At 51.5% G+C, this 25,332-nt stretch overlaps 1 protein-coding gene across 6 annotated transcripts in view; it reads right to left on the bottom strand.

Moving 5' to 3' along the window:
- Positions 1-25,332, bottom strand: part of MYLK (myosin light chain kinase) — a 280,134-nt gene that overhangs the window by 58,884 nt on the left and 195,918 nt on the right. For all 6 annotated transcript variants that reach the window (XM_061166997.1, XM_061166994.1, XM_061166999.1 and 3 more), the window contains 3 exons: positions 23,429-25,299; positions 16,383-16,499; positions 6,757-6,849 (listed from right to left, as the gene is read on the bottom strand). In XM_061166997.1, coding sequence (XP_061022980.1) covers positions 6,757-6,849; positions 16,383-16,499; positions 23,429-25,299 — 2,081 coding nt within the window. The remainder of the gene's footprint in view (positions 1-6,756; positions 6,850-16,382; positions 16,500-23,428; positions 25,300-25,332) is intronic.

The following is a 25,332-nucleotide window of genomic DNA, read 5'->3' as shown; positions in this document are numbered from 1 at the left end:
TGCCAGCGTCGTCTGACTGGCATCCTCCAGGCCATCCCTGAGAGGACCCACCCTGCCATTGAACTGGCTCGTGGGAGACGATCGAAGAGCGGGGAAGTAGATGGACCCAGCAGCCCAAGGGTGGAAGCACAGCTCCACACGCACAGTGTGCTGGAGGGCGGCGTGAGCACCAAGACCAATGCTTTGGTTGGGAGTAACCAGGAGTTGGCTCAGCTTTCAAAGACATTCATGAAAATAACCCCGCTTCTCTCCCAGGGTCCCACAACTTTCCCTGTCGAGCAAGTCTTGATTTCAAGTCTTCACCTCTTCAGCATTTCTTTCCAGCCCTTTGACTCCTGGAGAGCATATTGAAAAGGAAGATGGGATCCTGGAGAAACCCTTCAAGATAATTGGACATTGCTTTTAATACCCAAAGATGCTTTCAAGGTGACCGACTTTTGGTTTCAGGGAGAGACACATTCAGGAGACCAAGGCAAAGACATCTAAGAGCATCATAATCTGGGATAGTAGTGAGAGAGGTCAAAGGGACTGGTAAGAGAGGTGAAGCTCAGGCCAAGACCAGGCATAAAACACAAGGGGTGTTCCACCTTCACCGTCTCCAGATCCCAGGAACATGGGAACTGATGAATATACTTCAAAAGGGAAATATTTACTAAATCCCTACTCCAGACCAGCCACTGAAATTTCAGAGATGGACAGGCCTTGGTTCCTGTTTCCTAATTGTACATGTGCCCTATGGATGTTTCTGTCTTTTCTAAAAGATCATCAGCTTTACAGACTGACAGGAGGAATCCCTGGGCCTGTTATCACAGTGCCTCTCTGTATTTTCTTTTTCTTTTTGGCCACACTACATAGATAGTGGGATCCATGTGGGATCTTAGTTCCTAGACCAGGGATTGAACCTGAGCCCCCTGTGTTGGAAGCTCAGAGTCTTAATCACTGGATTCCGCCTCTCTGTATTTTTCTCAAGCCATTCCTTAAGCCCCAGCAATGTCTCTTTCACACAAAACTCCAGTCAGATCCCTTCCAGCTGGAACACCCTAAACCTGGACTCCATGCATACAGCCTCCCTCCTGTATGGATGTCTCTGCTGCTGTGTGTTCACACTTGCTGGAGTTTCCACCTTCCACACACCAGATGATGTGAAGGGCTTTAGCCAACCCTGCATCACTCCAAAGAAAAGCATTCTACTGAATGACCTGATGTCAGAGCTAGAAAAGACCTGGAGTCAGTTGGAGAAAGTCCCCACTTGACACTGTAGAGGGAGAAGGGGCTTTGACCACAGTCAAGGCCACATTCCACTAGATGCAGAACCAAGACCTTCATTCCCTGCCCTCCACCCCAAGCGCTGTCTGGAGGTGGCTTGTGCCTGAGTGCTGGCCCAGCAGGGGGCACACACAGTAAAGGGGCATCTGGAGGCCCGACAAGGAAGGGTGCTGCTGCCCGCCACGTCCCCACACCCCCACAGGTGGAAGATGCTTTTTCCCCAGCCCACGCTTCTCTCCTGTTCCTTCTTCAAATGTGGGAGATGAGCCACTTTGGGCTGGAGGTGTGCATAAAGTTTTCCAGGAGTGCAGACACTACATTCCCATCAAGAGAGGGAAAAGCAGCCAGAAAGAAGAATGGACAATTGACAAAAGTCAAATATGGGACTGTGGGTTAGACGGTATAAGTTCAATGTTAGATGTCCTGATTTTAAGAGAAGATACACAATAAAACATTTAGAGGTTAAGGGTATGATGTCTATTTGTAAGCAGTATATATATTTGTCTCTATATGAAAGTGAAAGTCGCTCAGTCTTGTCCGACTCTTTGCAACCCCATGGACTATACAGGGGGGATTTTCCAGGCCATAATACTGGAGTGGGTAGCCATTCCCTTCTCCAGGGGATCTTCCTAATCCAGGGATCAAACCCAGGTCTCCCACATTGCAGGCAGATTCTTTACTAGCTGAACCATGAGGGAAATCCATCTCTACATGGTGAATGGTGAATATGTATGAACAGATATAGCATACAAATGGTATTATACATATAGAGGGAAGTCTTCCCTCATGGCTCAGATGGTAAAGCGTCTGCTTACAATGCAGGAGACCCGGGTTCAATCCCTGAGTCAGGAAGATCTCCTGGAGAAGGAAATGGCAACCCACTCCAGTATTCTTGCCTGGGAAATCCCATGGACGGAGAAGCCTGGTAGGCTATGGTCCATGGGGTTGCAAAGAGTCGGACACGACTGAACAACTTCATACATATAGATATGAATATTTGATGAATGGTATATATATATATGAGTTTATACATATAGAATGACAAAACAATAGGACAAAATGTAAATAATGGATGAATCTAAGTAAATGGTGTACAAGAGTTTCTTATACTATTCTTGCACCTTTTCTGTAAATTTGAAATTATACCAGAATAAAGTTATAAAAAAATTCCCAGAGAGGCATGCAGAAAAGACCCTGACAGGTCTCAAGAACCAGGAAAGCATACCAGCTGTCACCTTTTTCTCCCTGCAGCTCTGATGGCAGTCAGACCTCTGTCCCCCTGGAGGACAGTACCTCCACTGTATGGACAGCACAAGGATGGCCCTGAGATTGTGGAAGGCACAGAGTCGTGTGGGAGGAATGTGGATCAGGGTTGCCCTCACAGTGCCCACATCTTACCATCTGTGAGACTCTGGGCAGGACAGTTTAGTTCTCTAAGACTTGGTTTTGCTCATCTATAAAGTGGGAACAACTAATACAATTAGCTCAGTGGAATGAGACTTGTCTGAAGCAATAAAAAGTGGGAACAACTAATACAATTAGCTCAGTGGAATGAGACTTGTCTGAAGCAATACAGACTGAGTGTCTAAGATGATGCCTGCTACATAGGTGCTCAAGAAAACTCTTGTTTTGTGCGATGGGCAGATCATTGAATCAGAGGCCCTTGTGATGAAGAAATGCACTTGTGCATTTCTCCCTCCAGTCTTTCCTCAATAAAAGGAATGTTATTCCTCATCAACCAAACCACATTTCTCTCCTCCTTTGTAATCTGGCTCACCACCTCCCTCATTCAGAAATCTTCCCACACTTCCCAAATCTGACCCCCTCCTCACTTCCGTACTTGCGAGCTGGTGTCCAGCAGGTTAACTTGTACTTTCACCAGTTTTCTCTCATCCAGCCCCTTGGATTTGGGCAAATCAGCCTGGCTTTTTCCTCACATTCCCCAGAGCTTGGCTCCAGTGGTGGCCCCAGGGGCTCTTAGGCAATGTGTGGACGATGACCATCCAATCTCATACCTGACAGCTCTTCACAGGACCAAACATTCAAGCTGGGGAGGGGAGGCCACCAGACAAGGATCTGGCCACCATCTGTTTGATAAGGAAACCACTCAGCTTTCCCTTGGTCACTAGAGGAAAGATGTATTTCCTGGTTACATTAGGTACTTTCCAGTCCTTGACAAAAACTAATACACATACACAGCCAGACCACTCAATGACATGAGAATCTGGGCTTTATCATGGAATCAGAAATGTCTGGGACAGAGGATGGCAATGCTAAGAGAATAAGACAAGTTGAAGGGGTGCACAGACTGCATAATTCCACTTCTGTGGGAAAAAAATTCAACTGATACATTTGCATGTGTATATGAGAATATTTATAAAAGAGTAATTGTGAATATATTTAAGGAGGTGAGTGGAATTAGGGGTAAGATGAAAGAAGGTTTTCATGTACTGGGTAAACTGTACTATTCAAAATGTTTAAACAAGAAGACATGCATATTTAATGTATGTAATTAAAAAATAATACAAATTATCCCCCAAAGCGAGAAAAGAACTCAGGTTGCAGACCTGAAAGACACCCCCTTCATTTCCTGTCTCCAGGCAGCTACCTTTTCAGGAATCTCCTGGGAAGGAAGCCCCATGATGGTGTACAGGTACCCAGGGAACTTGCAGGTTTCTGAAGGAATCACCCTGTTAATGCTCTCAGCATCCCAGGGGGTGATGGCTGGGGTAACGAGGGGGTCAGCAAAGAGATTCAATGTGGCCATTACCATACATGGAGACACACACTTCCATCCTTTTGGGAGTAAGACATCTGTCTGTGACTCCAACTTGAAGGCTTTTCTACACAGAGTGAAATTTCCCTTCAGCAGACAAGCAGTGTTGGCTGGAGTTAATGCCAATCACAGATGTGTGTGTCTGCTAGGGAGACAAAGCACTTTCAGCCAGCCCTGCCCCACCTTTCAAGCAGCACTGCCTGCTGAGCCCCGTTCCCTGCGCCCTCTGCAGGGGAAAGAACCATGGGGTTCAGCCTCTACCACAGAGCATCTTGCTCCCTCCGTAAAGGTGGGTGCTAGAATACACAAGGACCTGAGACTGAGGAGCCCCCAGGTGGTTCCACATTTAAGGGAGGCAGTAGAGAAGACCTGCTTATGCTTTCTCAAGACCAGAGATGCAAGGGCACCGGGCTTCCCTCTGGAGCAGCTGCTCTCCAGCCTGACTGGCAGCACCTTGGAATGGCCCAGGAGCTGAAACAAATACTGAAGCTGTCCACCACCGGAGGAGGTACTGATCCAATGAGTCTGGGGTAGAGCAGGTGGCAGCGTTTTTAAATGGTCCCTAGGTGAATCTAATATGCAGCTAGGGTTTCGAACCCCTTCCCTAGAAGCGCATGATGACAACCCAACCAGGGTTTTCTGAAGACTTCTCCAGGGCAACAAACCCTCGAGGCTGCTCGCTGTCTCCAGCTTGTGCTTCTCTTTCACAACTCTCCTCCCACTCCATCTCCCTTCCCTGGGGATCTCATTGGAATGGATGTGCCAGGGCGGAGGACAGGAGACTGCTGACTTCCCAGCTGGAACCCCAGGGACCCCTGCTTCTGCCCCCAGGAGGGAAGAACAATCACTCAGACCCAGTTCACTGCCAGTTGTGCTCTTCTAAGAGCCCACATCTCTCCTGCTGATTTGCTCCCATAACTAACAGCACAGGCCCAAGAAATCCTTTCAGAAGATAAAATCACTAACCCGTTCTCACCGGGTTTTTTAAAAGAATTGTTTCTGCATTTCCAACAACTCATTAAATGTCCACTTTGGATACTCGGAGGCTCCCGGGTAGTTAGACATCCATGAGAAATTATCACTCCAGTTCGGTTGGCACAGCATACTGCAGGCTGAGTGGGGCCGCCCCTGACAGCCTGGCTGGTATGTGCATGAGGAACCCAAGCTCCTCACTGGGGAGGGAAATATGTTGCTTTGATGAGATGTGAATAAAACTAAGTTCCAGAACACTGCCTTGTAATGGAAAAGCGAAGGCAGCCTGTGAATTACCCTCGCTTGCTTCCCTTGTGAGCACAGGTATTCAGGAGTTTGTCTTGTCTTTTGCTCTTTAAAACACAGAAAGAGTGTGTTGGGGATGTCCAGGAAACCCCACACCTCCTGTTAACACTGGAGCTTTTAAGGCAAAGTTCTAACAAAATTAGACAATAATTCATCAGTAGGAGAAGCCAGAGCTGCCTTATGATCTTTGTGGACTCTAAGCACCGTTGCCTTTCAGGGCCCCGGAAGATCCCCTGGAGAAGGAAATGGCAATCCACTCCAGTACTCTTGCCTGGAAAATTCCATGGACTGAGGAGTCTGGTAGGCTACAGTCCCTGGGGTCGCAAAGAGTACTAAGAGACTTCACTTTCACTTTCATTCATTAAAGAAAAAAAAATATATGTATATATGTAAGTTACATTTTATAACTGCATTGGTATAAAGATGAATATTAATATTAAAGATTAAAACATCTTCTTTGATCTAAAAGTTAATTTTCTTCCTAACTTTATAAGATATTAAAACATTTTTGTGGGCCTGTAAAAGCACCCCCATAAGATGAGGGGGTCCTGGAGGAGCCGAGATCCAAAAACAGGGAGAAAGCCATGCAGAGTCTCAGAAAAAGCCCCATTCCTGCTCAGCTGTTTAGACCACAGCTGATTCCAAAAGATGTGGGTAAGGCCCTTCTGCGAATAGGTCACGGCACCATCATCCTGAAAGGCGCACCCCTGAGTTGGCCCCATGACCTTACGAAGTAGGAGGGAGGATGAGACAGACGTGTCACCGTGACACAGGGAAGGAGACAGCCTTCTGGCAGAAGTGGGTGCTGAGTACTACGGGGGCTCACAGGAGGGAAGAGCTCTTTTCAGGCAGGGCAAGGACAAACTCAGGGATGAGACGGCTTTTCTGTGGGAGTCTGTCTGAAGACAGAGACGCCCAGGCAAAGGCATGAGGGGAGGAGCACACGGATGGCTGGAGCACGCAGAGGAGCTCAGCTTGCCTTCAGGATAAAACAGGAGAAAGGAGCCGGGGGGCGGGGCAGCACTCAGAAGGAAAGGCTGAGGTGCGATGTCAGAAGGGGGTGTGCATGTGTGGCAGGTGTGCCAGGGTGGCCACCTGGAGAGGTTCACTCGTACGGGGCTGGTGGGCTCTGCGGCGAGTGGGCACTCCAGCTGGGATTGATCTGGTCAGAGCCCCCCCTGGAGAAGGTGCATCCAGCAGGAAAGACAGCTGAGAGAGACTAGGGGATGGTCTCCCAGGGGTCAGGGGGGGCCTGAGTGGGGTTGACAGAGGACGTGGATGTCCTTAGGCCTGAAGACATGGGAGGGGTGAAGAAGGGTCACCAGGAGCTCACGGGGTACCAGGGTGAGGACAGAGGCCAGGCTCTGTGGAGCACGGGCAAGGCAGTGGCAGCACTTGGTTCTGGGCTTGCCTGGAAGAGTTGAACAGGTACTTACTCTCTGTTCCCAGCACTGGAGGAAGAGAGCTCTTTGGCCTCCGGGCTTTCATCTCCGGGGCCTTGGCATTCTCGCTGGCGGGGGCATCTGGAACTAAATGGGAACAACAAACATGAGTCAGCAGCCACCCAGGGAAAGAAGCAGAAGAAACATTGCAATAAAAATCCCACCTCCACCACCACCATGATAGTCCTCCCCAACCTGCTCCACTCGGAGGGCCCTTCGTGCTGTGGGGCAGATGGCACCTGGGCTGGCATCAAGAGCACCAAAGAAGGAGCAATTGTGCCACCAGGCCTTATACATCAAGTGCAGAGCACAGTCCCCCTGAAGAAGGATGGACAGGCTACCCTGGGAGCTGGTGAGCACTTCCACCTCTGCTGTGGGTGCGGGCCAGCAGAATCACATCAGCAGGGCCCTCTGCTCACCCAGGCCCCACCTTTCCCTTCACTGGGTCTTAACCCACTTGGGCTAAACATTCTGGACTTCCAGAAGCCTGCTCTGTGCAGAGAGTTCTCTTAAACTGAGGAAGCAGGGCACAGGATGGTTGCCCTTGGGCTCATGATCTGGAGGGGTCTTGAGGCCTCCGTTTTCTCTAACTCCCTTGGAACAAGAGCACTGACAGTCAGACCTCCAGATCAGATGGAGGCCTCTGAGCAGGCAGTCGGCATGCCTCACTCGCTCTGGACTGAACCATGGGCCTGTCATGGGGATTTCTGCATCCTCCCCAAAGTGAACTCAGTGGAACCCCGCAGTGGTAGCCTCTGGGCAGAGCTGAAATGCTACACGACTCCTCAGGCCTGTCCTCCACTCTCCTTCACGTTCATGCCAAGTGCGGATGATGCCAGGGGTAGCCCTCCCTTGGCAGCAGGGTGTCAACTACAAACTGGCACTTGCCATGGGCTCTTGCCATCTACCTCCACAAAGACTCAGTAATGTGCTGCTGACCTCCAATACCTCCTGAAAGGAGTTCAGAGTGGAAAGCAGAACTGAGGCACTCTGTGCTCTGGGAGGGCAGGGTGTAGAAAACTGGCAGGATACATCTTCAGATAAACATATTTTCAGGAGCAAATTTTAGGAGCCCAATTCTTGTATCTCCTCATATCTAGAAAAACACTAAAATCCTTCACAGTGATGACTGTTTCTGGTGACTAGCACAAGCTTCACAAGACTAGCAGAAACCTTCTGGAAAAAATATGTGTTTGATTGCATGTATTCACCCTTCACCAAAATTTCATATATACTTACCTTTCCACCCCATCTCTTTGGAGTAGTTTTTCAGAGCTATCTGAGGTGCTGTCTCTTGGGTTATAGTCCTCATTTTGCCCTAAATAAAGCTTAACTTGCAACTCTCACATTGTGCTTTTTTTGTTTTTATTTTTAAATTGCCAAGGGTAACACAGTGCTGGGCTGGGCTGAGTGGAAAAGGAAAAGGCCCTCACTGGGCCTTGAAGAGACCAGACTGGAGCAAGTTGCAGGGAAACTGCCCGCGGAACAGGATAAGAAGGAGCTGGCTGTGCCGCTATCACTAGATTCCAGCATTTTCCCCACAAGGAACTCCCTTCAGAGACTGTGCTAGGAGGGAGCCTCCCCCACTCAGAGCCCCTTCCTGTGCATCCTCTTCCTGCCCCTGAAGAGGAAGTACTAGGGAGAAAGGAGGGGGTGGGACTTTCCAGCTGAGGCTTGGCTACACTCCTGTGGCTTGGCTGGTGAGGAAGGGCCATCTTCCTGTCCCTCCTCCAGAGTGGGGCAATCCTGGCTGCTAACACGTGCTCTCCGCTAGACTGGACACTAGGGGCTCTGGCGGGTGGGCACATAAGCACATAAGCACAGAACTAGGGGCTGGGCATGTACACTCCCCCAGCATGCAGACTCAGTGCTACTCTCAGGATGCATTGCTTCTTCTAGATGGCATTGGATTCCTCTCCTGCTCTAGTATGTGGGTCTGTCCCTATATATTCCATTATACCAGTAGGCTTCCCTCCTAATCCAAGGCCGGCCCACTCTTTGTTAGCTGGGTAATCCAGGAATCCCCCCTGCCCTGCTGCCATCCCCAGCTGCGTGTTATCCTTTGCCGCCTTCCGTAAGAGCCAAAAAGCCCCAGATGATGAGTCAGGGCCCCCGCCATCTGTAGCGACATGGTCTATGTCCTGTCTCCTCAGTGGGCTGCCCCCACACTGGTCTCCATGTGGACATGGATGAAAGAGCAGGAAGTGCCATGGGGAAGGGATGATTTCATTTTCTCTTATTGAGTATTCTCCCGGGACATAGTGGTCATTGTCATCTACAGAAAAATCCTCAGTACATTTTTATCAACCTTTGGTTCTCAACCTTGGCTGCCCATTAGAAGCACCTGTACCTTGGTATCGCACTCCCCAGATCCCAACTTGATTGGTCTGGGTGGGGGGGCTAGGTGTCAATAATATGCTGCCAGGCTGAAAACTGCTAGTCTCTCTCCTCAGGTGGGTGGGTATGTGGGTGAGCGCAGAGGTAGGGGCGGGTCTCGGGGACTACTGCTAGAGTCAGGAAAACCTGTCCATGCTTCCCTTGACATTTATGGATGAGGCTGCCATAAACCAAGGTCATGAGATGAGTCTAGTTTCCCTTGTCTAAGGCCCTCCCTTCTTCCCTTCCTTCCAGACCAGCATTGACAGCACCAATAACAATTCAAAGAAAGGCACACCCAGACATTTCTTTGTTTTCCCCCCTTTCAAGGAAGAGGAGGTAAGGACAGAGTAGGTACACACAGTCCTCTTTTCCTTGGCATCAGCACTCTTCTCGCCATCTTTTTCCCAGTGAGTTCCAGGGCATCAGAGGAGGGAGGTAAAGAAGGATCAAGACTTTTTATTTTAGTGATGGGGAGACTGAGGCCCAAGCAAGCAAAGGATGAGAGGCCCAGTCTCCCTGAGTGCCTGAACAAAGGCAGACAGGGATTGAGATTCCTTCTCTCCTCGTGGGGTTGTGGTGGGCTTTGCTTCTGAGCACCATCAGAGTCAGGAAGGAGAGAGGAGGGCTCTAGTTCTGCCTTTGTCATCAGCAATCCTGGGATCATGCTCTGGGTCTCTATTTCCACATCTGTACAAAGGAAATGACACTTATTTTCTCTGCCTTGCAGCACTGCAAGACTCTAGGGAAAGAAGGCATGCAACAGCGATCATTTACCTATTCATTCACTCCTCCTGTTTGCCACATTGCCTGGCCTCCTTCCCAAATCCACTTTAAAATCTTCCCCCTTCAGAAAGCCTTCCCGGAGGCCCTGCTGTATGTTTCCTGCCCCTGCATCTGTCCTCAGAGCATGGGTGACTGCTTTACAGTGACTTGTGAGCCTGGCGGGCTACAGTCCATGGGGTCGCCAAGAGTCAGACACGACTGTCTTGTGCTTTGAGTTTTGTTTGTAGAGGTTCCCTGGACTTATCTTTCCATCTGGCCCTGGCCCTCAACTTTCACTGTCAAACCAGGCACTCCCGCAGATGTGGAGCACTGCAGGGGTGGGAGGAGCCCCCTCTTTCCTCTGCAGCGCCCCCGCCCCCTTGGGGGTTGTGCCTGCACCACAAGCCATTAACTGTCAGTCTGTCCATGAGAACCACAGCAAGGAGTGGGTTGGGAGGACCATGTGCTTAATCAGAACCAGCTTTGTGCTCACACGGCTGCCCAGGGGATAAAAATAATAGTTATAAAAGTTTAAGAGCAGCATGTATTTTCTGTCTATTTTAATCAGCTTGTGATGAAACTGAACTCCATTTCTAGATCTGGGCCCCAGAGCTGGAAGTCCTTTGCTGGCCTGCTTGTGCCCCCAAAGAAGCACGGGGGAGGAAGGTGGTGGTGTGGGGAGATGGGGGGCCTCGACATAGAGAGGAATACACATCCTTATATGGACAATGCCTCACCCCTTCCACTCCTGGGCTAGCTCCGGGCTCAGGCTCTACCGCAGCCTTTCTCCTTCTATTTCCCCTAAGAGAGGTCACTCCCAGAGCTGCAACTCTCAGTAGGGGGAACAATGTCTTGGGAGGCTTCTGGGAGGTTTCTGAGCTTACAGGAGCCCCCAGAATGGGTAGGGCAGCGGGGCTAGCCTCTCTCTCTCTGCCCCAGAGCAAGCAGCATGCTGGCAAGACTAGGGCAGAGAGGTCGGACCAGAATGAGCATCTTCCCAGCTCTGCAGGCTGGTGACCATGAGTCCTTGGGCGGTTCCTGATCTTCTTCACCAGGAAAATGAGAATAGCCACACCTCCCAGAGGAGGGGATGAGATGTGGAGTAACAGCTGGCATTTACTGGGTACTTAGTCCATGCCTGGGTGTCTGTGCTAAGTCGCTTCAGTCATGTCTGACTCTTTGAGACACCATGGACTGTAGCCCACCAGGCTCCTCTGCCCATGGGATTCTCTAGGCAAGAATACTGGAGTGGGTTGCCATGCCTTTCTCTAGGGGATCTTCCCAACCCAGGGACTGAACCCATGTCTCTTATGTCTCCTGCATTGGCAGGCAGGTTCTTTACCACTAGTGCCACCTGGGAAGTCCCAGTCCATGCCTGGTATGATGCTAAGTACTTTATACCCATGTTTCAGGTTGAACCATACGGTTTGCCAATATTCAGGTGCTTTTGACCTGCTAAAATGGTAATTTGATTTAGTTCAGCCTAATACACATTAGCTGCCTGAGTCGATATAAAGAACAAATGGGAGTGATAGCAGATCAAAGTCAAGAAGAGATGAGTGGGTCAAAGTCAATTCAGCAATCAGAAGAGTTACCTGGCCATAGTGGCAGTGGACTGCAGCAGTTAGGAGCCAAGGCATAGGTTGTTAGCTGCATACACCACAAGTTAGGCTTGAAACTCCCTTCTCACAGTTACAAACCACCCCAAGTTGCCAAATCCATAGACCAATGCTCAGGTTCATCTTATTCTACTTGGCAGAGGCATCTGACATATTGACTTCCATCATCCTTCCTTGAGGAAATGATCACTCTCTGGCCTCTAGAACAACCCTCTCTCCTCGATTTCTTCCTGTCTCACGGCAGCCAGTCCTCTTGTCTCCTTTGCAGACCACTATCCTGCCCTGTTTCTCGTGTTGGGCTCTCTCCTTTTCTCTGCCATCCACATCCACCCCTAGGGACCCCACTTAATTCTAGGATATTCAATGGCCTCATGCAGCTGACTCCTCATATCCTGCCTCCAACCCTGACTCCCGCCTCAACTCCAGATTCGTCTAAATGTCAGCCAACGTGACAAGCCCCCTTGGATATCTTATGGATGTCTTATGGACCCCTTAAATTTCACATACTTGACTCCGCCCCCACCCTACCCCCCCACATTCTAACCTCAGTAGCTGGTACCACCGCTGACATGTGCTCTCTCACAAAAACTAAGGGTTACCTTTGACTTCCCTTTCTCTCCTTTTCCAGTTCCTCAGCAAATCCTAATAGCTGTGCTGTCAGAACACGATCAGTCTGGTCATCTCCCACCTATTCCATGGAGTCTAAGCTCCCTGGACATCGCGGCCGCCTCGTGCCTGCTCTCCTTGCCTCCTCCTGGGTCTGGTCACCACCTGAGGGATCCTTTACCATGTCCAGTGCTGTCCCATCTCACTTAGAATAAAATCTGGTGTCCTGTCGCAGCCCACATGACCTTGCAGGTCCTCAGCCTCATTTCCCACACTCTGCCTCTGGCCTGGTGCTCAGCCACGCTGGCCTCCTTTCCTCTCTTTCTGGGAGCGCCTGCTCACAGCCTCAGCTCAGGGCTGAGCTTCCCACCCTTACTCTTCTTTCCTACTGCTGAGACTCCTTCCCATACGTCTTCAGGCCTCTGTTCAGACGGGCCTCACCCTCCCCATTGCCCCGTTTTGCTTTCTCCACAGCACGTGTCATCACCTGATATTGTAGGACTTATCTGCTCGTCCGTGTTTTTGTCTCTCCTTCACTCCAGTGTAAAGGCTCTGAGACCAGGATCTTCTGTTTCATTCATTGCTCTGAACCCCAGCCCCAGGGCCACTGCCTGGCAGGGTGGGCACTGGCTGACATACTGGCTGAACGAATGCCCACTGGAAAACTACCCCCCACCACACACACGTACCACCCTCCATGGTTGTGAAACCTCTGATCTCACAGGTGGCTGAGGCCCAAAGCCCTTGGCGGGGCAGCTGGGCAGGGTGGCTAGAGCTGCCCTGTCTTGGAGTTGGGGCCTACAAAGGGCTTTGCCTTCTTACCTCTCACCTGGGCCACTCACAGAGGTGCAGGACTTCCTAGCAAGAAAGGCTGTTAGTAAGGGAGACCTGGCTGTCTCAGACAGTGGAAACTTCAGTGTTATTCACTATACAGGGGCGCCACATAGTCCCGAGAAAGGTGCAGACTTCAGAACCAGACACACCTGTGTTCGAGTCTTGCCAGGGTAACTCATGCTGGGACTCCCTGAGCAGGGTGGCTCGGAGGGCCTGGGCTTTGGAATCAGAGACACTCAGGGACACGGCATCTCTTTGTACTGTCTGAGTGACTGGGGAAGCCTTCTGACCCTTACTGAACCTGGGTTTTCCCAATGAGAAGGCTATCCTGCCCAATTATTGCATAAACTAAAAATGCACAAGAGTTTTTGGCCATGGCAGGCCTTGAAGCCCAGCCTTTTCTCCTCGTTGGAGTTTTTCTGACAAATCCTTACCCACTTCAGGCTTCAGCTGCTTTCTGCAGTACAAGCTGACATGCCTGCTGCTACCTTGAATGGAATGGCAGCATGACCATAATCAAGAGAGTGCACAGAGCACCCTTTTTCTTATGGAAACAACTGAAGCAGCAGGATTAAGAGCCAGATGTGCTGCGATTTAAAGGCTACCTTCCTCTGTCTCTACTGTAAGAGGGAGGCAGCAGTGTGGCTAATGCAGAATAGCCAATGAGCCAAAGTCATTTTCATGAGGTCTTGAAATATATCATCCTATTGGCCACAGACATAGAGTCTTAAGTGGTGTCCAGCACAGGCTACCTGAATGATGCTGAGTGACTGTCAGGGGCAAAGCCAGTCTGACATCAGTAGCAGCTGTGTTCCTCACCTCTAGTGGAGAGGGACCTTGCAGCCCCTTAGGAAGGATGCAAGACATGTCTTATCCAGAGATGTAGCGGGCAGCTGAGGATGGAGAAAAATGGAAGACCCTGCACAATGACTGGGCTTAAAAGTTGAGTCAAGGTTACTTCTTAGGGCAAGTGGTTCTTCACTCTATTTCAATTCATGACTTATTTTAAGAATATGGTTAAAAACCATGGACTCTATATTTTAAAAAATGCTCTAATCCACAAACACACACGAATTTGCCTATAACATCAAAGGGTGCATGGACCCATTGGGTACTACCACCAGGTACTATTGAGTAAGGGAGTGGGGAGAGCTGAGAGGATCAGGGGACAGAGCAGGACTCAAAGCCTATTCAGCTGAGAGAAGCGCAGTGGGAGAGATGCTGAAAGGGGGCCAGGGAGCAGCTCAGAAGTCTGCAGTCCTTTACCAAGGGCTCAGAGGTGGCTCCTGATGGAAAGATAAAGCTAAATGTGGCAAGAAAGCAACTCACATGCAGGACAAGAACATATCTCCATGTGTAGCAACAGGGAAAAGAAGGTGGGTGTGGAATATACATATTTGAATATATATTTGAAAAAATATAAAACAAAACCCAGTTAACCTGGAGTCAGCCCTGTTATCTCAGCTGGTTTCCCTCTGATCCCTTTCCTAGCTCTTCTCCTAAGACCTAACTCCCAATCTGTAGTTTGAGGCCAAACCCTGCAAGGGCCCCTCCAAAGAAACCACAGATAAATTATGATGGTCAAGGTTCACGGAGACAGCAAAGGAGTCTATTAGTCTACTAAGGGAGTCTACTAAGGAGACCAACTTAGGGACAACAAAAGCGCCTTGAGTTGCAGAATGAATTCCCCAAACCTTTAAAAATATCCCCAAATATATTCTGTAAGGAAAAAGGAAATTTTACTTTGAAAACAAGTTTGGTTTTAAAAATAAACCATTTTGCTTTTTCTGGAAAAGATGCTGACACTTTGCAGATAAGAATGAATTGCTGTCCTGCCTTCAGCTGGACATGTGAATAGGACCTAAAGAGGCCAGGGATTCCAAAAGCAGATAACCTCATCAGCAAGAGGAGCTTCCTTCTGAAATCATCATGGTTCCCAAGTGTGGGCTGTTAGAAACAGGCTTCTGAGGCCAAGTTTCCAGGAACACTATTCTGCAACACCTGTCTAGAAAGAAACAGGATCTGACCTGGGTGGGTGACAGGAGGAATCAGGAGCAGCAGCCCCTTTGCCTCAAAACACATGCTTCAAACCCACTTCTGAACTGACTGTACACTTCCACCCATCGAATCTGCTCCCTTGAACTCAGAACATCTGTGACAAACACATTCACAGAACTCCAGGGAGACACACACAGTATTTTACAAACTCAGGTTTACTATTGGCAACTGACAATTTAATTTGTGTTGCCATTGCGTGTGTGTGTTTAAAGACTGTGGTTGTTAAGACTCTCCTTCCTTTTCTCCCGCTCATTGTGTATCACGATCTTGGCTTTCATGATCAGGAAATCACACTACAATATCTAGAACAGAGACGATTCCACATCTTCTGAAACAGGTTAGGAGTTTAGAAGTCAAGTGATCGCGTTCACAGTCAGAGGAACAACAAAGCTGGTCTTCAAGATGCCTTATTTGGACACTAGCTTTTAACATGTCACTGATAGTTACTAACCAGGCATTTCAAAGGCAAGAAATTGTTTCCCCTAACTACCTTTGTAGGTCATTGCAGGAAAGTAACAAAATACTGAGAATGGGCCCTGGATTGTGAGTCCCAAGATGGGACTCTGGCCCTAGCTCGGCCCTAATAGAGCAGGAAACCTCATGAGGGACACTTTCCCTTCCCTGAATGGCCCAGTGTCCTGTCATATCAAGTGGAGGTGGTGGCCTAAACCATCTAATCTCCTTGCAAACGTAATTCTAACCTACGCAGAGAAGAGCAGGAGACTCACAAACACACCACCCGTGTGCCTTTAGGACAGATCCCCACAGGACTGGACTCGCCCCCTCCTCCCAGGAAGCTCCACTCAGACCTGGCAGGACTCTGCCCTCACACCTCTCATCCCCTCCCTCTGTTACATTACGATTATTCCTCTCTAATCACAGAGGCAGGCCTGTCTCCCTACCCAAGGCCTCAGCCCCGACTCACCTCCTGGAAGAAGTGCCCCTACTTGGACCCCACTCTGCTCCCTCCTCACGGGTCTGCCCAGCCAGCACTGACACTTGTTTGTTTCAGCTTGTAAAACCCTATGTAGTCATTTTCCTGTGGGTGTGTCTTCTCTCCTTTCCCCTCCTGTCTTGTGTCCGGCTTCCTTGCCTGGCATGGGGGGGAAGGTTAGGACCGGGGAGGGGGCCCACAAGGTGAGCAGCCCTCCTCCCAGCTGACTGCAGGGCTGCAAGGCCACAAGGAGCCATCAAGCAGAGCTGCCACTTCCCTTCCTGTCTCATGTTGCAAAAGATGGTTTGTCACCCACGATGAGAATGCCTCTGGTAGGGATGGCAGCTTTGGGTGCAGGTCTGTTCAGGGATGGTGGGCGCTGAGAAGTGGGACTCCATGTGGGGCTGTGGTGGGTGGGTACCACCTACCGTCCACGGTGACTTGGCAGGAGCACTCAGCCTGACCGGCACTGTTCTTGGCTACACACTTGTAGAAGCCTCTGTCCTCCGGCAGTGCCTTCTCGATGGAGACGGAGCACAAGGAGCCTGTGAGGAGGAGGAAGAAGTGTTGAGTGGACCAGGTCTGAGCCCAACATCTGCCCGGCACTGGGAGTATCACAGGGAGTGTGCTTCACACAGGCATCCTCAGGAGCCCAGAGGTCAGAGGTCCGGTGGGAACCAACTTGCTCTCCTCATCAAAGCCCAAGGATAACCCAGATGCAAAATAACTGATCCCTAAATACACCCAACCCCCGCTTCCAGCGAGTTCTCTCATAGAAATACACAATAGCAAGGTAAGAAGAAGAGAGAGAAATAGCCCCTGCCCTTGGAGGGCAGTAGCACAATACAAAGGGCAGATGACCCAGGCCCTCGCACTGGACGTCACCAAGAGAGACAAGCTCAGGTCCCCAGACTGTGGTAGGGACAGAGGCAGGTGAGGACGCTCCACCAGCTTACCTCGATGATTCTGGGAATGCATTCTAGAAAAGGAGGTTCTGAACAAACAGGTGAGTGGGGGAGGGCAGGAACCCCTGCCCAGCAGGGACACTGGCCTGTGGGCAGATCTGCTGGAAGGAGGCAGAGACCAGCCAGAGACGCTGGAGCTGGCTTTTCAGGGAACGGTATCTACGCTGACACTCCTGGCTGACGAGGGGCCCTGGGCCGGGAGAGGGGCACTGCAGGGCTGCCTCCCCCAGGGGAGGGTCTTTTGGTCCCCTCCGAGAGGGATGGGACAGCTCTCTTTTCCACGGGTCTGCCCTTGCCCCAGCATGTCTCTTCCAGCCTGGTTGAGGGAAGGAAGGGTCAGGTTGGGTGTACACTCAGGAGTCTGGTCCTTGCCTACCCTGGCTCTCTCATCCCAGGGCTGGCTCCTTCTCTGAGGGACCCCTTTGGGGAGTTTCCCTGAGGGTGTGGGGAGAGACCACCTGAATACTGGGCCTGCTGGGCCAGGCAGGGGGGCAGCAGTGCTCTCGCTCCTGCCATCAGACACACACACAAGCCAGCAGCACGGCATCCTGCTCGAAGCTGCCCTGTTGTCATGGCAGCTGTCATCACATGAAGAAGAGGACACAGCTGGAGCCATGCGCATCCTGCCATCTAGAGCTCTGGCCACCTCCCTCTCCACCACACTGCCCAGCACAAGTCACTGGTCCTGAGCCGGCAGAGCTCTATGCATCCCAGGTGTGAATGTGCAGAGGCACGGCCTTTGATCGAAAAAGTACCTATGCCCCCATCAGACAGACACACAGACTTGACCAACAAATACAAGGACACTCGGAGGGAGGAAGGGTAACGTCAGTTCTGCACAGAGAATCTTACCAAGGCTGGAGGAGAAAGTGAGATAGAATCGTTGTTTATTTCCTGGCACCTGGGTGAAGTCTTCAACAGGGAAACCTCAGTTCCACCAACTCCCTGGGTCAGGATGGCTGATCTGCACCCCCTCTCCCTTACACCCTCATTTAGACCCCATCCTTCAGCAGGGCCTCCCTGCACTCTCCTACGGGGTACAGCAATGCCTCAGGGTCTCTGTCCCCTGTGGTTAATTTGCAGAAACTGCAACAGAAAGGATTTCGGCTGGATTTTTAGGAATTCTGTCATGAAAGTGAGAACTATGAGGCACAGAAATCAGGGAATGAGAGAAACTATCTTCTAGAGAGAGAAGTTTCCATTCATCCGAGAGGCAGGGGCATGAGAAGATGACCTCTGGCCTCCAAACTTGAGGCTTAGAAAACATGGACCCCATCCTGCCATTTTTCCTCAGTCTGAGGCTAAGGCCCACTCCCAATGAACCTCCTGGTCGAATCTCTGACTGTCTCTCAGCTTCAGTCCCCCAGCTGCCTTCAGCCTTAAACCAAAATGGCACAAAACAGTAGTGAGACCCCAGAAGAGGCGGAACATGTAGATCAGAGCCCTCGCCCTTCACGGTGGAGGCTGCGGTGGGAGGCGGGGGGATGGGTGGGATATCATAAAGGCAGCTTTTCCGAGCTGCTCAGAACCTAGACCCCTGGCCATGTGTGTGGGTTGGGGGAGGGCCCCCGGCAGGCTTGGAGGCTGGGCTAGCCCAGATTGAAGAATCTGGTATTTCCTGTGGGACAGCTTATTCCTGACCTCCAGAAGAAAAACCGTTTCCCAGAGTTTTTTTGAGAAGCCTCAGTCTGGTGGGGAATTTTGAGAAGGTGAGGGGGATGGGAACCAGGGATCCAATGAATGGCTCAGCTAGAACCCTCCTTGGGAGAGCCCCTCAAGGTCACAGAGTCTGAAGGCCCCCTCCCCCCATCCTGCCTGTGTTCTGAGTGTGGGGAGAGGGGAGGTGGGGTGTGTGAGGTGGAGGGAGTGGTCCCAAGCTCCAGAGGCTCTGCTGAGGCTGTTCTCTGTGTCAGTGCCCCAGCTCATCAGGACAGTGTTACTCAGCTCTGGGTCACCTCTTCGGGGACAAGGCCATCTTGAAGCACCCCCAGCCATAAACAGGCCTCTTCTAGGCACTGAGTTCACCTCCCAAGGCCATTACTAAACACGTGCCTCTCTCCCACCCTAGCTGTTGGAGGGCAGTGCCTGTGACTATTGTGAATGTTTTTCCTGAACCTGGAACACCGTCAGTTAAAAAAAAAAATCATTTTGAGAATGACCAAGGCATATTTCTGGAACAGGTGATCTGGTAGGATCTATGCAAGAAAAAGTCGTGAACACTTGATCGAACATAACTGACCCTTGAAAGAGATAATATGGTTTCTAAAAGGGAAAGAAATTCTTAACTCAGAATTCTTCAAGTGGATTATGCATCCAATGAAATGGGCTGGAATACTGCCTTACACATAGTAAGTGCGGTGTAGATCCTTGTGTTTTGTGGGATGGACTTAGATAGATTTTGAAAAAGCCTTTGCAAGATCCCACACTAATGGCAATAAAAAATGAATCACCCATTGACAACACAACGATAATGAATTCTCATTAATAGATGAGGAGAAATGTTTGCTGGAGGAAGAAACCTAGCCTGGGGACAGAAAATAAGGTATAAAGATGAAAGAAATTCTCAGCAGCCACGTAGAGCTCCCTGTCTGGCCACCGGCCTCCCAGTCCTGGGCCAAGGCCTGAGCAGTTCTGCTGCAGGTCCAGAAGGGCCTGGTGAGGCCACCCTGCAGGCCCAAGGGCAGGCCCAGTTGCTGTAAGTGAGCACCGTCTGCCCTGTAGCTCTGGGAGATGCAGGAAAAGCAAGGACACTTCCACGAGTCCCTCCAAGAATGCAGTCAATTCAAGTGACTGTCACCATACCTCTTCTGCTCTCTTGGCACTAGATGGAGTGAACATAATCATGTTCTGTGGGGCCCATGGGCAATGAGCCCTATTCAAGCTACAGAGTTCAGAGAAGCTCCCCCTGAAACCTATAAACAGTATCCACTAGCAGCAGGTCACAGACGTGCACACGGATGGCGGGAGAGCACAAGGGTCTGCCATGGCAAAAGGCCTGGGGACCACAGTCTGGGAGCGAGGCTTGGAGGAAGTGAACCTTGATCTTAGTCGAGGGAACAGCGCACGGTTCAGTGCAGTGGAGCGAGAAGGGTGCTGAGTCAGGGAGGTGGGGGTCGAGAGGATACTCAGTGGGTTGTGAAGGATGGAGAAACCCACTTAGCAACCCCCTTCTCCCTACAAACACCTCAAAATGCCAGCTTCCTTATTTCCACTGATGCTATCACTACAACCCAGTCACCCCCTCACAGACACTCAGTGGTCCTGAACTCCCTCCTCTTCCTTACCAAACCCCTGCCCCCTCAACCCCGTTCCAACCTAGGCACCAGGTTCTGTTAACTCTGCCCTTGCTTCTTAAACCGGTCATTTACTGTCTGTGGCCATGGCTACCTTGCTAGTCCAGGCCTCACCATGTTTCTCCCCAACCTCTTCAGGATGCCCTTTCCTTGTCTTTGGGCACAGAATCAATCAAAGCCCCTAAATCCCAGCTTTGTGTCTATCACTCCCCTTCCTAACTCTTACAGGGCTCCTACTGTCTTTAGAATTGAGTTCTTCAGCATGGTAGAGGATGGAATGGACCTCACCTCCCTCTCCAGCCTAGAGGATGCTGGCAGCGGGGAGCCGGCCTCCTCGGCTGCTGTCCATGCTCATATCTGGGAAGCCCACACCCTCCCTGCTGGGAGCCCTGCCTGCCTCCACGCTTCAGATCAAGGTCCAGCCCTTTCACCACCAGCCTCTCCCTGTGACCCAGCACTCAGCTCCCTCTCGTCCTACTCATCACCGGCACTTAGCTGGAAGAGGTTTATCACTGTGTGCGTGTGTCCTCCCTTCCAGGTCTATTGAGAAAAGATTCACTCACACCTCTCAGAGGCCCTACTCCCTGCAGTGGGGTTTGTGGAAGCGGTCACTGACAAGGCTTTACCCCAGGCTTTCTTTCCTGGGTGTGTGTTTGACCTGGGCTCCTGAAGATTTGGAGAGTGAAGCGCTAGAGAAGGGATGGTGGACAGAGTGCAGTTGCCGCTTTGAGATCAAGCCCCTTCCCTACCTTGGCAAGGCAGCAGGCCCATTCCAAGGTCAGCTTCCTCCACTGCAGTGAAAACACCAAAACTCACCAGCCCAGAGCCCACCACCAGTCTTCCAGCCTCTTGACAACTGTTGACAGTGTCGAGGAATGAATAGCCATTAGCCTTTTCCCTTCATAGGCAACACTCTCGAGGAAGTTGATCAGGGAAGGACCAGCATGCTGACATGCTGACAAGAATTATAATAACTAAGATGTGATGGAGCAGAGTGGTCTAGGCACTGGAACTCAACTGCCTATATTCCAAGACCAGCTCTGTTACTAATTAGCTGTGCAACCTCTGGCAAAGCCGTTAACTTCTCTGTTACAAGGGCAGTATACTGGTTACGAGGATTAAATGAGTGAAAAGAATAAGATGCCTAGGTCAGTGTCTGGCACGTGGTGTTCAATGAATGCAAGCTATTCTTATTTTTCAAAGAGGAATTACAAATATTTAGAATATTTTTAAAGGTTGGACTTGGGGCTATCTCTATAATCCTGTCCCCTCACCAAACTTCTCCTTGTGCTGGCCTTTTAAAATCATTTCTTCTTCTTCAGCTTTGGACCTAAACTGTCCATCTGAGGTGGTTTCTGTGGGAGGCAATACTGGAGTAGCCAGTGTAAAAGGCTCTCGGTGCCCAGCAGATATGACCCACCCCGCACCCTGGGTATGAGCAGCCTGTGCCTAAGGGCTTGGGGGTGTGTCTGAGACCAGGGCTGAGGTCTGCTTTCACTGCTTCGTCCAGTGAATTGTTTATAAGCAGCTCTTGGTGGCTCTGCAGTTTCTATGTAGGTCCCAGGACAGCTGTACGGCTGTGGATATTGTCCTCAGCTGTGCCAACCTCGGCTTCCCTAAGGGTGGTGCAGCCATGCCCCTCACCGTGAGCAGACCTTTGGGACCACACCTGTCCCCAGGATGGCAGCAGCTTGCTTTCCGTCCTGCTCTGAGAGGTCACCACAGGATAAGATGGGAAATACTCCTGGTCAAGGTTTCGAGTCGGTCTTATGCCTACACTTTCCAACCAGGACAGGCTGACAGAGGTGGCAGGGAAGGCTTGGCATCCACTGCTCTGGACATCTCAGCCCATCATGGTGATCCCCCAGGCCCTCCTGTGTGTGGACGGCCAGAATGAGCAGAGACAGGGGGATGGATGAGATGACTTCTGGAGGCCCCTACCAAACCGAGGATTTTCACATGGAAAAGCTATCATGTCAACACATTAGTGGAAAATAAACCCTTTTCCTCTCTCTGGGCCAGTCTCCCCTTTACTCCTTCAGCAGTTAGATTCGAAACGCTCAGCCAGCCCAGATTTGCTGTCAGAGTGGCAGAGTGAAGAGAGAAACTCCATCATGAGCTGAGTGGGATAATGCTATCTTCAAGTACTTCATTAGGGTTTTAAAGAGGAAGGAAGGAAGCCAGATGAAGGGTGAGAGAGGGAGTGGAGAGGGGTGCTGTCAGAGGATAGGAGGAGGGCAGTGCAGCCAGGGGAGTGCTTCTGTCTCAGCTGATCAGGATTTGACAGGACTTGTCCTCCGGGGCCTCTGCGGTGGCCGCCCTCTACTCTCCAAGGGTAAAGTGTCGCTTCCCAGGGAGCCATGTACCCTGCCCTGTCCAGGGCCACCAGCCTCAGCCTTGAGTTCAGGCCAGACTCTGTTCCAGTGCCGGCCACGAGAGTGGGGTGTGGGAAGCCTGCTATCCTTGGAGCTCTCGTTCAGGACTGGAATTTATGAAAACATTTCAAACCAAATGGAGGGGTCAGGGAAAAGACCCTTTCACTCCCATCTCTTCTCTAGGTATAAACTGGCCCATCTGAGAATTCCAAATGCTGAAAGGCCCCAGATGGCAGGATTTATGCACCACCCCCCTTCTCTCCACAACCCAAGAATGTGAAATACCAGCAAACAAGCCTCATCCAAATTAGGAAGTGAGTGGCTCTGTCTGCCTGGCTGCTTCCCCTTCAGGTCCCTTTAAACCCACAGTGTTATCAAGACTCAAGTTGTTGTTGACCTCAAATCACATCCCATCACTACAAACCCTGCCCTGAACCAAAAATGCTGCTTCAAAGGCAGCTCTCAGCCCCAAGCCCCTGGCCAGTCCCAGCCCTAGTGCCCCCATGTCCAAGCCTGTGATTGGAGCCCTCTCTGGGCCAGAGATGGGGTATCAGCCCAGACCCAGGGCTCCTCTGAGAAGCCACGCCTAGGGGTGCCATGAGGGGGCTCTGCCAGACAGATGCTGAGGTCTGGGAATATGCCCTAGGACCAGACTCCCGCCCCTGACTTCCAGCAGTGTGTGCCCCAGGTCCTGGGCAGGCACTGAGCCTGTGAGTGAGGGGCACAGAAAGCGGCCCTTCCCATCCAGCCCTGGGCTATGAGCATTGTCAACAAGCAGGGCTCTGGGAGCGGACAGTGACTAGGACAGGGTTTCCCTTCCTCCCCGCCCCAGCCATTTTACCTTCTTGGGAGAGGACGATGAACTTGGTGGTCTTGAGTGTCTTTCCATTCAGTGTCCAAGTGATGGTGGCCGGGGGGTCAGAGGACACTTGGCACCGGAGCAGCAGCTTCTGACCCTCTGCCACGTGGAGATCCTGCAGCTTCTCCTTGAAGGTCGGGGCTGTCCCTTGGCTCTCTGGTCTCTTTTCATTATCTGTGGGCCCTGCATGGCCCTTCTTGCAGTTCACATCATTCTTAACCTCCTTCTTAAGTTCTTCTTGCCCAGTGGATTTTGGGATTTCAGCTGGCTTGGCATTGCCCAAGGGTTTGGGGGCCTCAGCTGGCTTGGCGTTATCCAAGGGTTTAGGGGTCTCAGCTGGCTTGGCGTTGCCCACAGATTTGGGGGTCTCAGCTGGCTTGACGTTACTCAAGGGTTTGGGGGTCTCAGCTGGCTTGGCGTTGCCCACAGGTTTGAGGGTCTCGGCTGGCTTGGCATTGCCCACAGGTTTGAGGGTCTCGGCTGGCTTGGCATTGCCCACAGGTTTGGGGGTCTCGGCTGGCTTGACATTACCCAAAGGTTTGGGGGTCTCGGCTGGCTTGACGTTACCCAAGGGTTTGGGGGTCTCAGCTGGCTTGATGTTACCCAAGGGTTTGGGGGTCTCAGCTGGCTTGACATTACCCAAAGGTTTGGGGGTCTCAGCTGGCTTGGTGCTGCCCAAGGGTTTGGGGGTCTCAGCTGGCTTGACGTTACCCAAGGGTTTGGGGGTCTCAACTGGCTTGGTGCTGCCCAAGGGTTTGGGGGTCTCAGCTGGCTTGGTGCTGCCCAAGGGTTTGGGGGTCTCAGCTGGCTTGACGTTACCCAAGGGTTTGGGGGTCTCTGCTGGCTTGGTGCTGCCCAAGGGTTTGGGGGTCTCAGCTGGCTTGGTGCTGCCCAAGGGTTTGGGGGTCTCAGCTGGCTTGGTGCTGCCCAAGGGTTTGGGGGTCTCAGCTGGCTTGGTGCTGCCCAAGGGTTTGGGGGTCTCAGCTGGCTTGGTGCTGCCCAAGGGTTTAGGGGTCTCAGCTGGCTTGATGTTACTCAAGGGTTTGGGTGTCTCTGCTGGCTTGGTGCTGCCCAAGGGTTTGGGGGTCTCTGCTGGCTTGGTGCTGCCCAAGGGTTTGGGGGCATCGGCCAGCTTGGCGTTGCCAACAGGTTTCAGGAACCCTGAAGGTTGGGCATTGCCCACAGGCTTGGGACCTTCTGCTACCTTGGCATTCAAGGCCTCAGTGTTATCGCTACCATTCTCTGTTGGTAATTTTTTCTTACTGCCCAACACCGAGCGAAAATCTGGGGTGGCAGGTTTCGCAGGGGGTACCTTCTCAGGCACAGGGGTCTTGGGAGTCCCCTTCTTGGCCAGGACAGAGCGGAAGTCCACCTGCTGGGGGCCATGCACCTTCCTCTCCTCCTCTGACAGGGTCTTTGGCTTCACTTGCCGCTGCAGGTTGGCGCGGAAATCCATCTGCTCAGCCGGGATCTCCTTCAGGTCCTCTTCAGACAAGGTCTTTGTACTCACCTTCTTGCCCAGGAGGTCGCGGAAGTCCAGCTGCTCAGCCGGGATCTCCTTCAGGTCCTCTTCAGACAAGGTCTTGGTGCTCACCTTCTTGCCCAGGAGGTCGCGGAAGTCCAGCTGCTCCACCTCCTGCTGGCGAACAGCCTCCTCCGTGTGCTGCCGTGTCTCCACGCGCCTCTTGAGCACCCCACGCGCGTCCTCGCCGTCGTCGTCCGCGGGGGCACCCTGGCCTCTCGCCGCCGGCCAGCCAGGCCTCAGGCTCCCGTAGCAGGCACCACCACCACCACCACCATCAGCACCAGCTCCTCGGCCACAGAGGCCCTCGCAGCTGGCAGGCTCCCTCCCCCTGCGACCAGTGAAGGGAAAAAGGAAAGTAGCA

Source organism: Dama dama, chromosome 19 (assembly GCF_033118175.1).
Source record: "Dama dama isolate Ldn47 chromosome 19, ASM3311817v1, whole genome shotgun sequence".
Taxonomy (NCBI): Eukaryota; Metazoa; Chordata; class Mammalia; order Artiodactyla; family Cervidae; genus Dama; species Dama dama.
The sequence above is the reverse complement of the archived record's forward strand: the minus strand, read 5'-3'. Positions and strand labels throughout refer to the sequence as shown.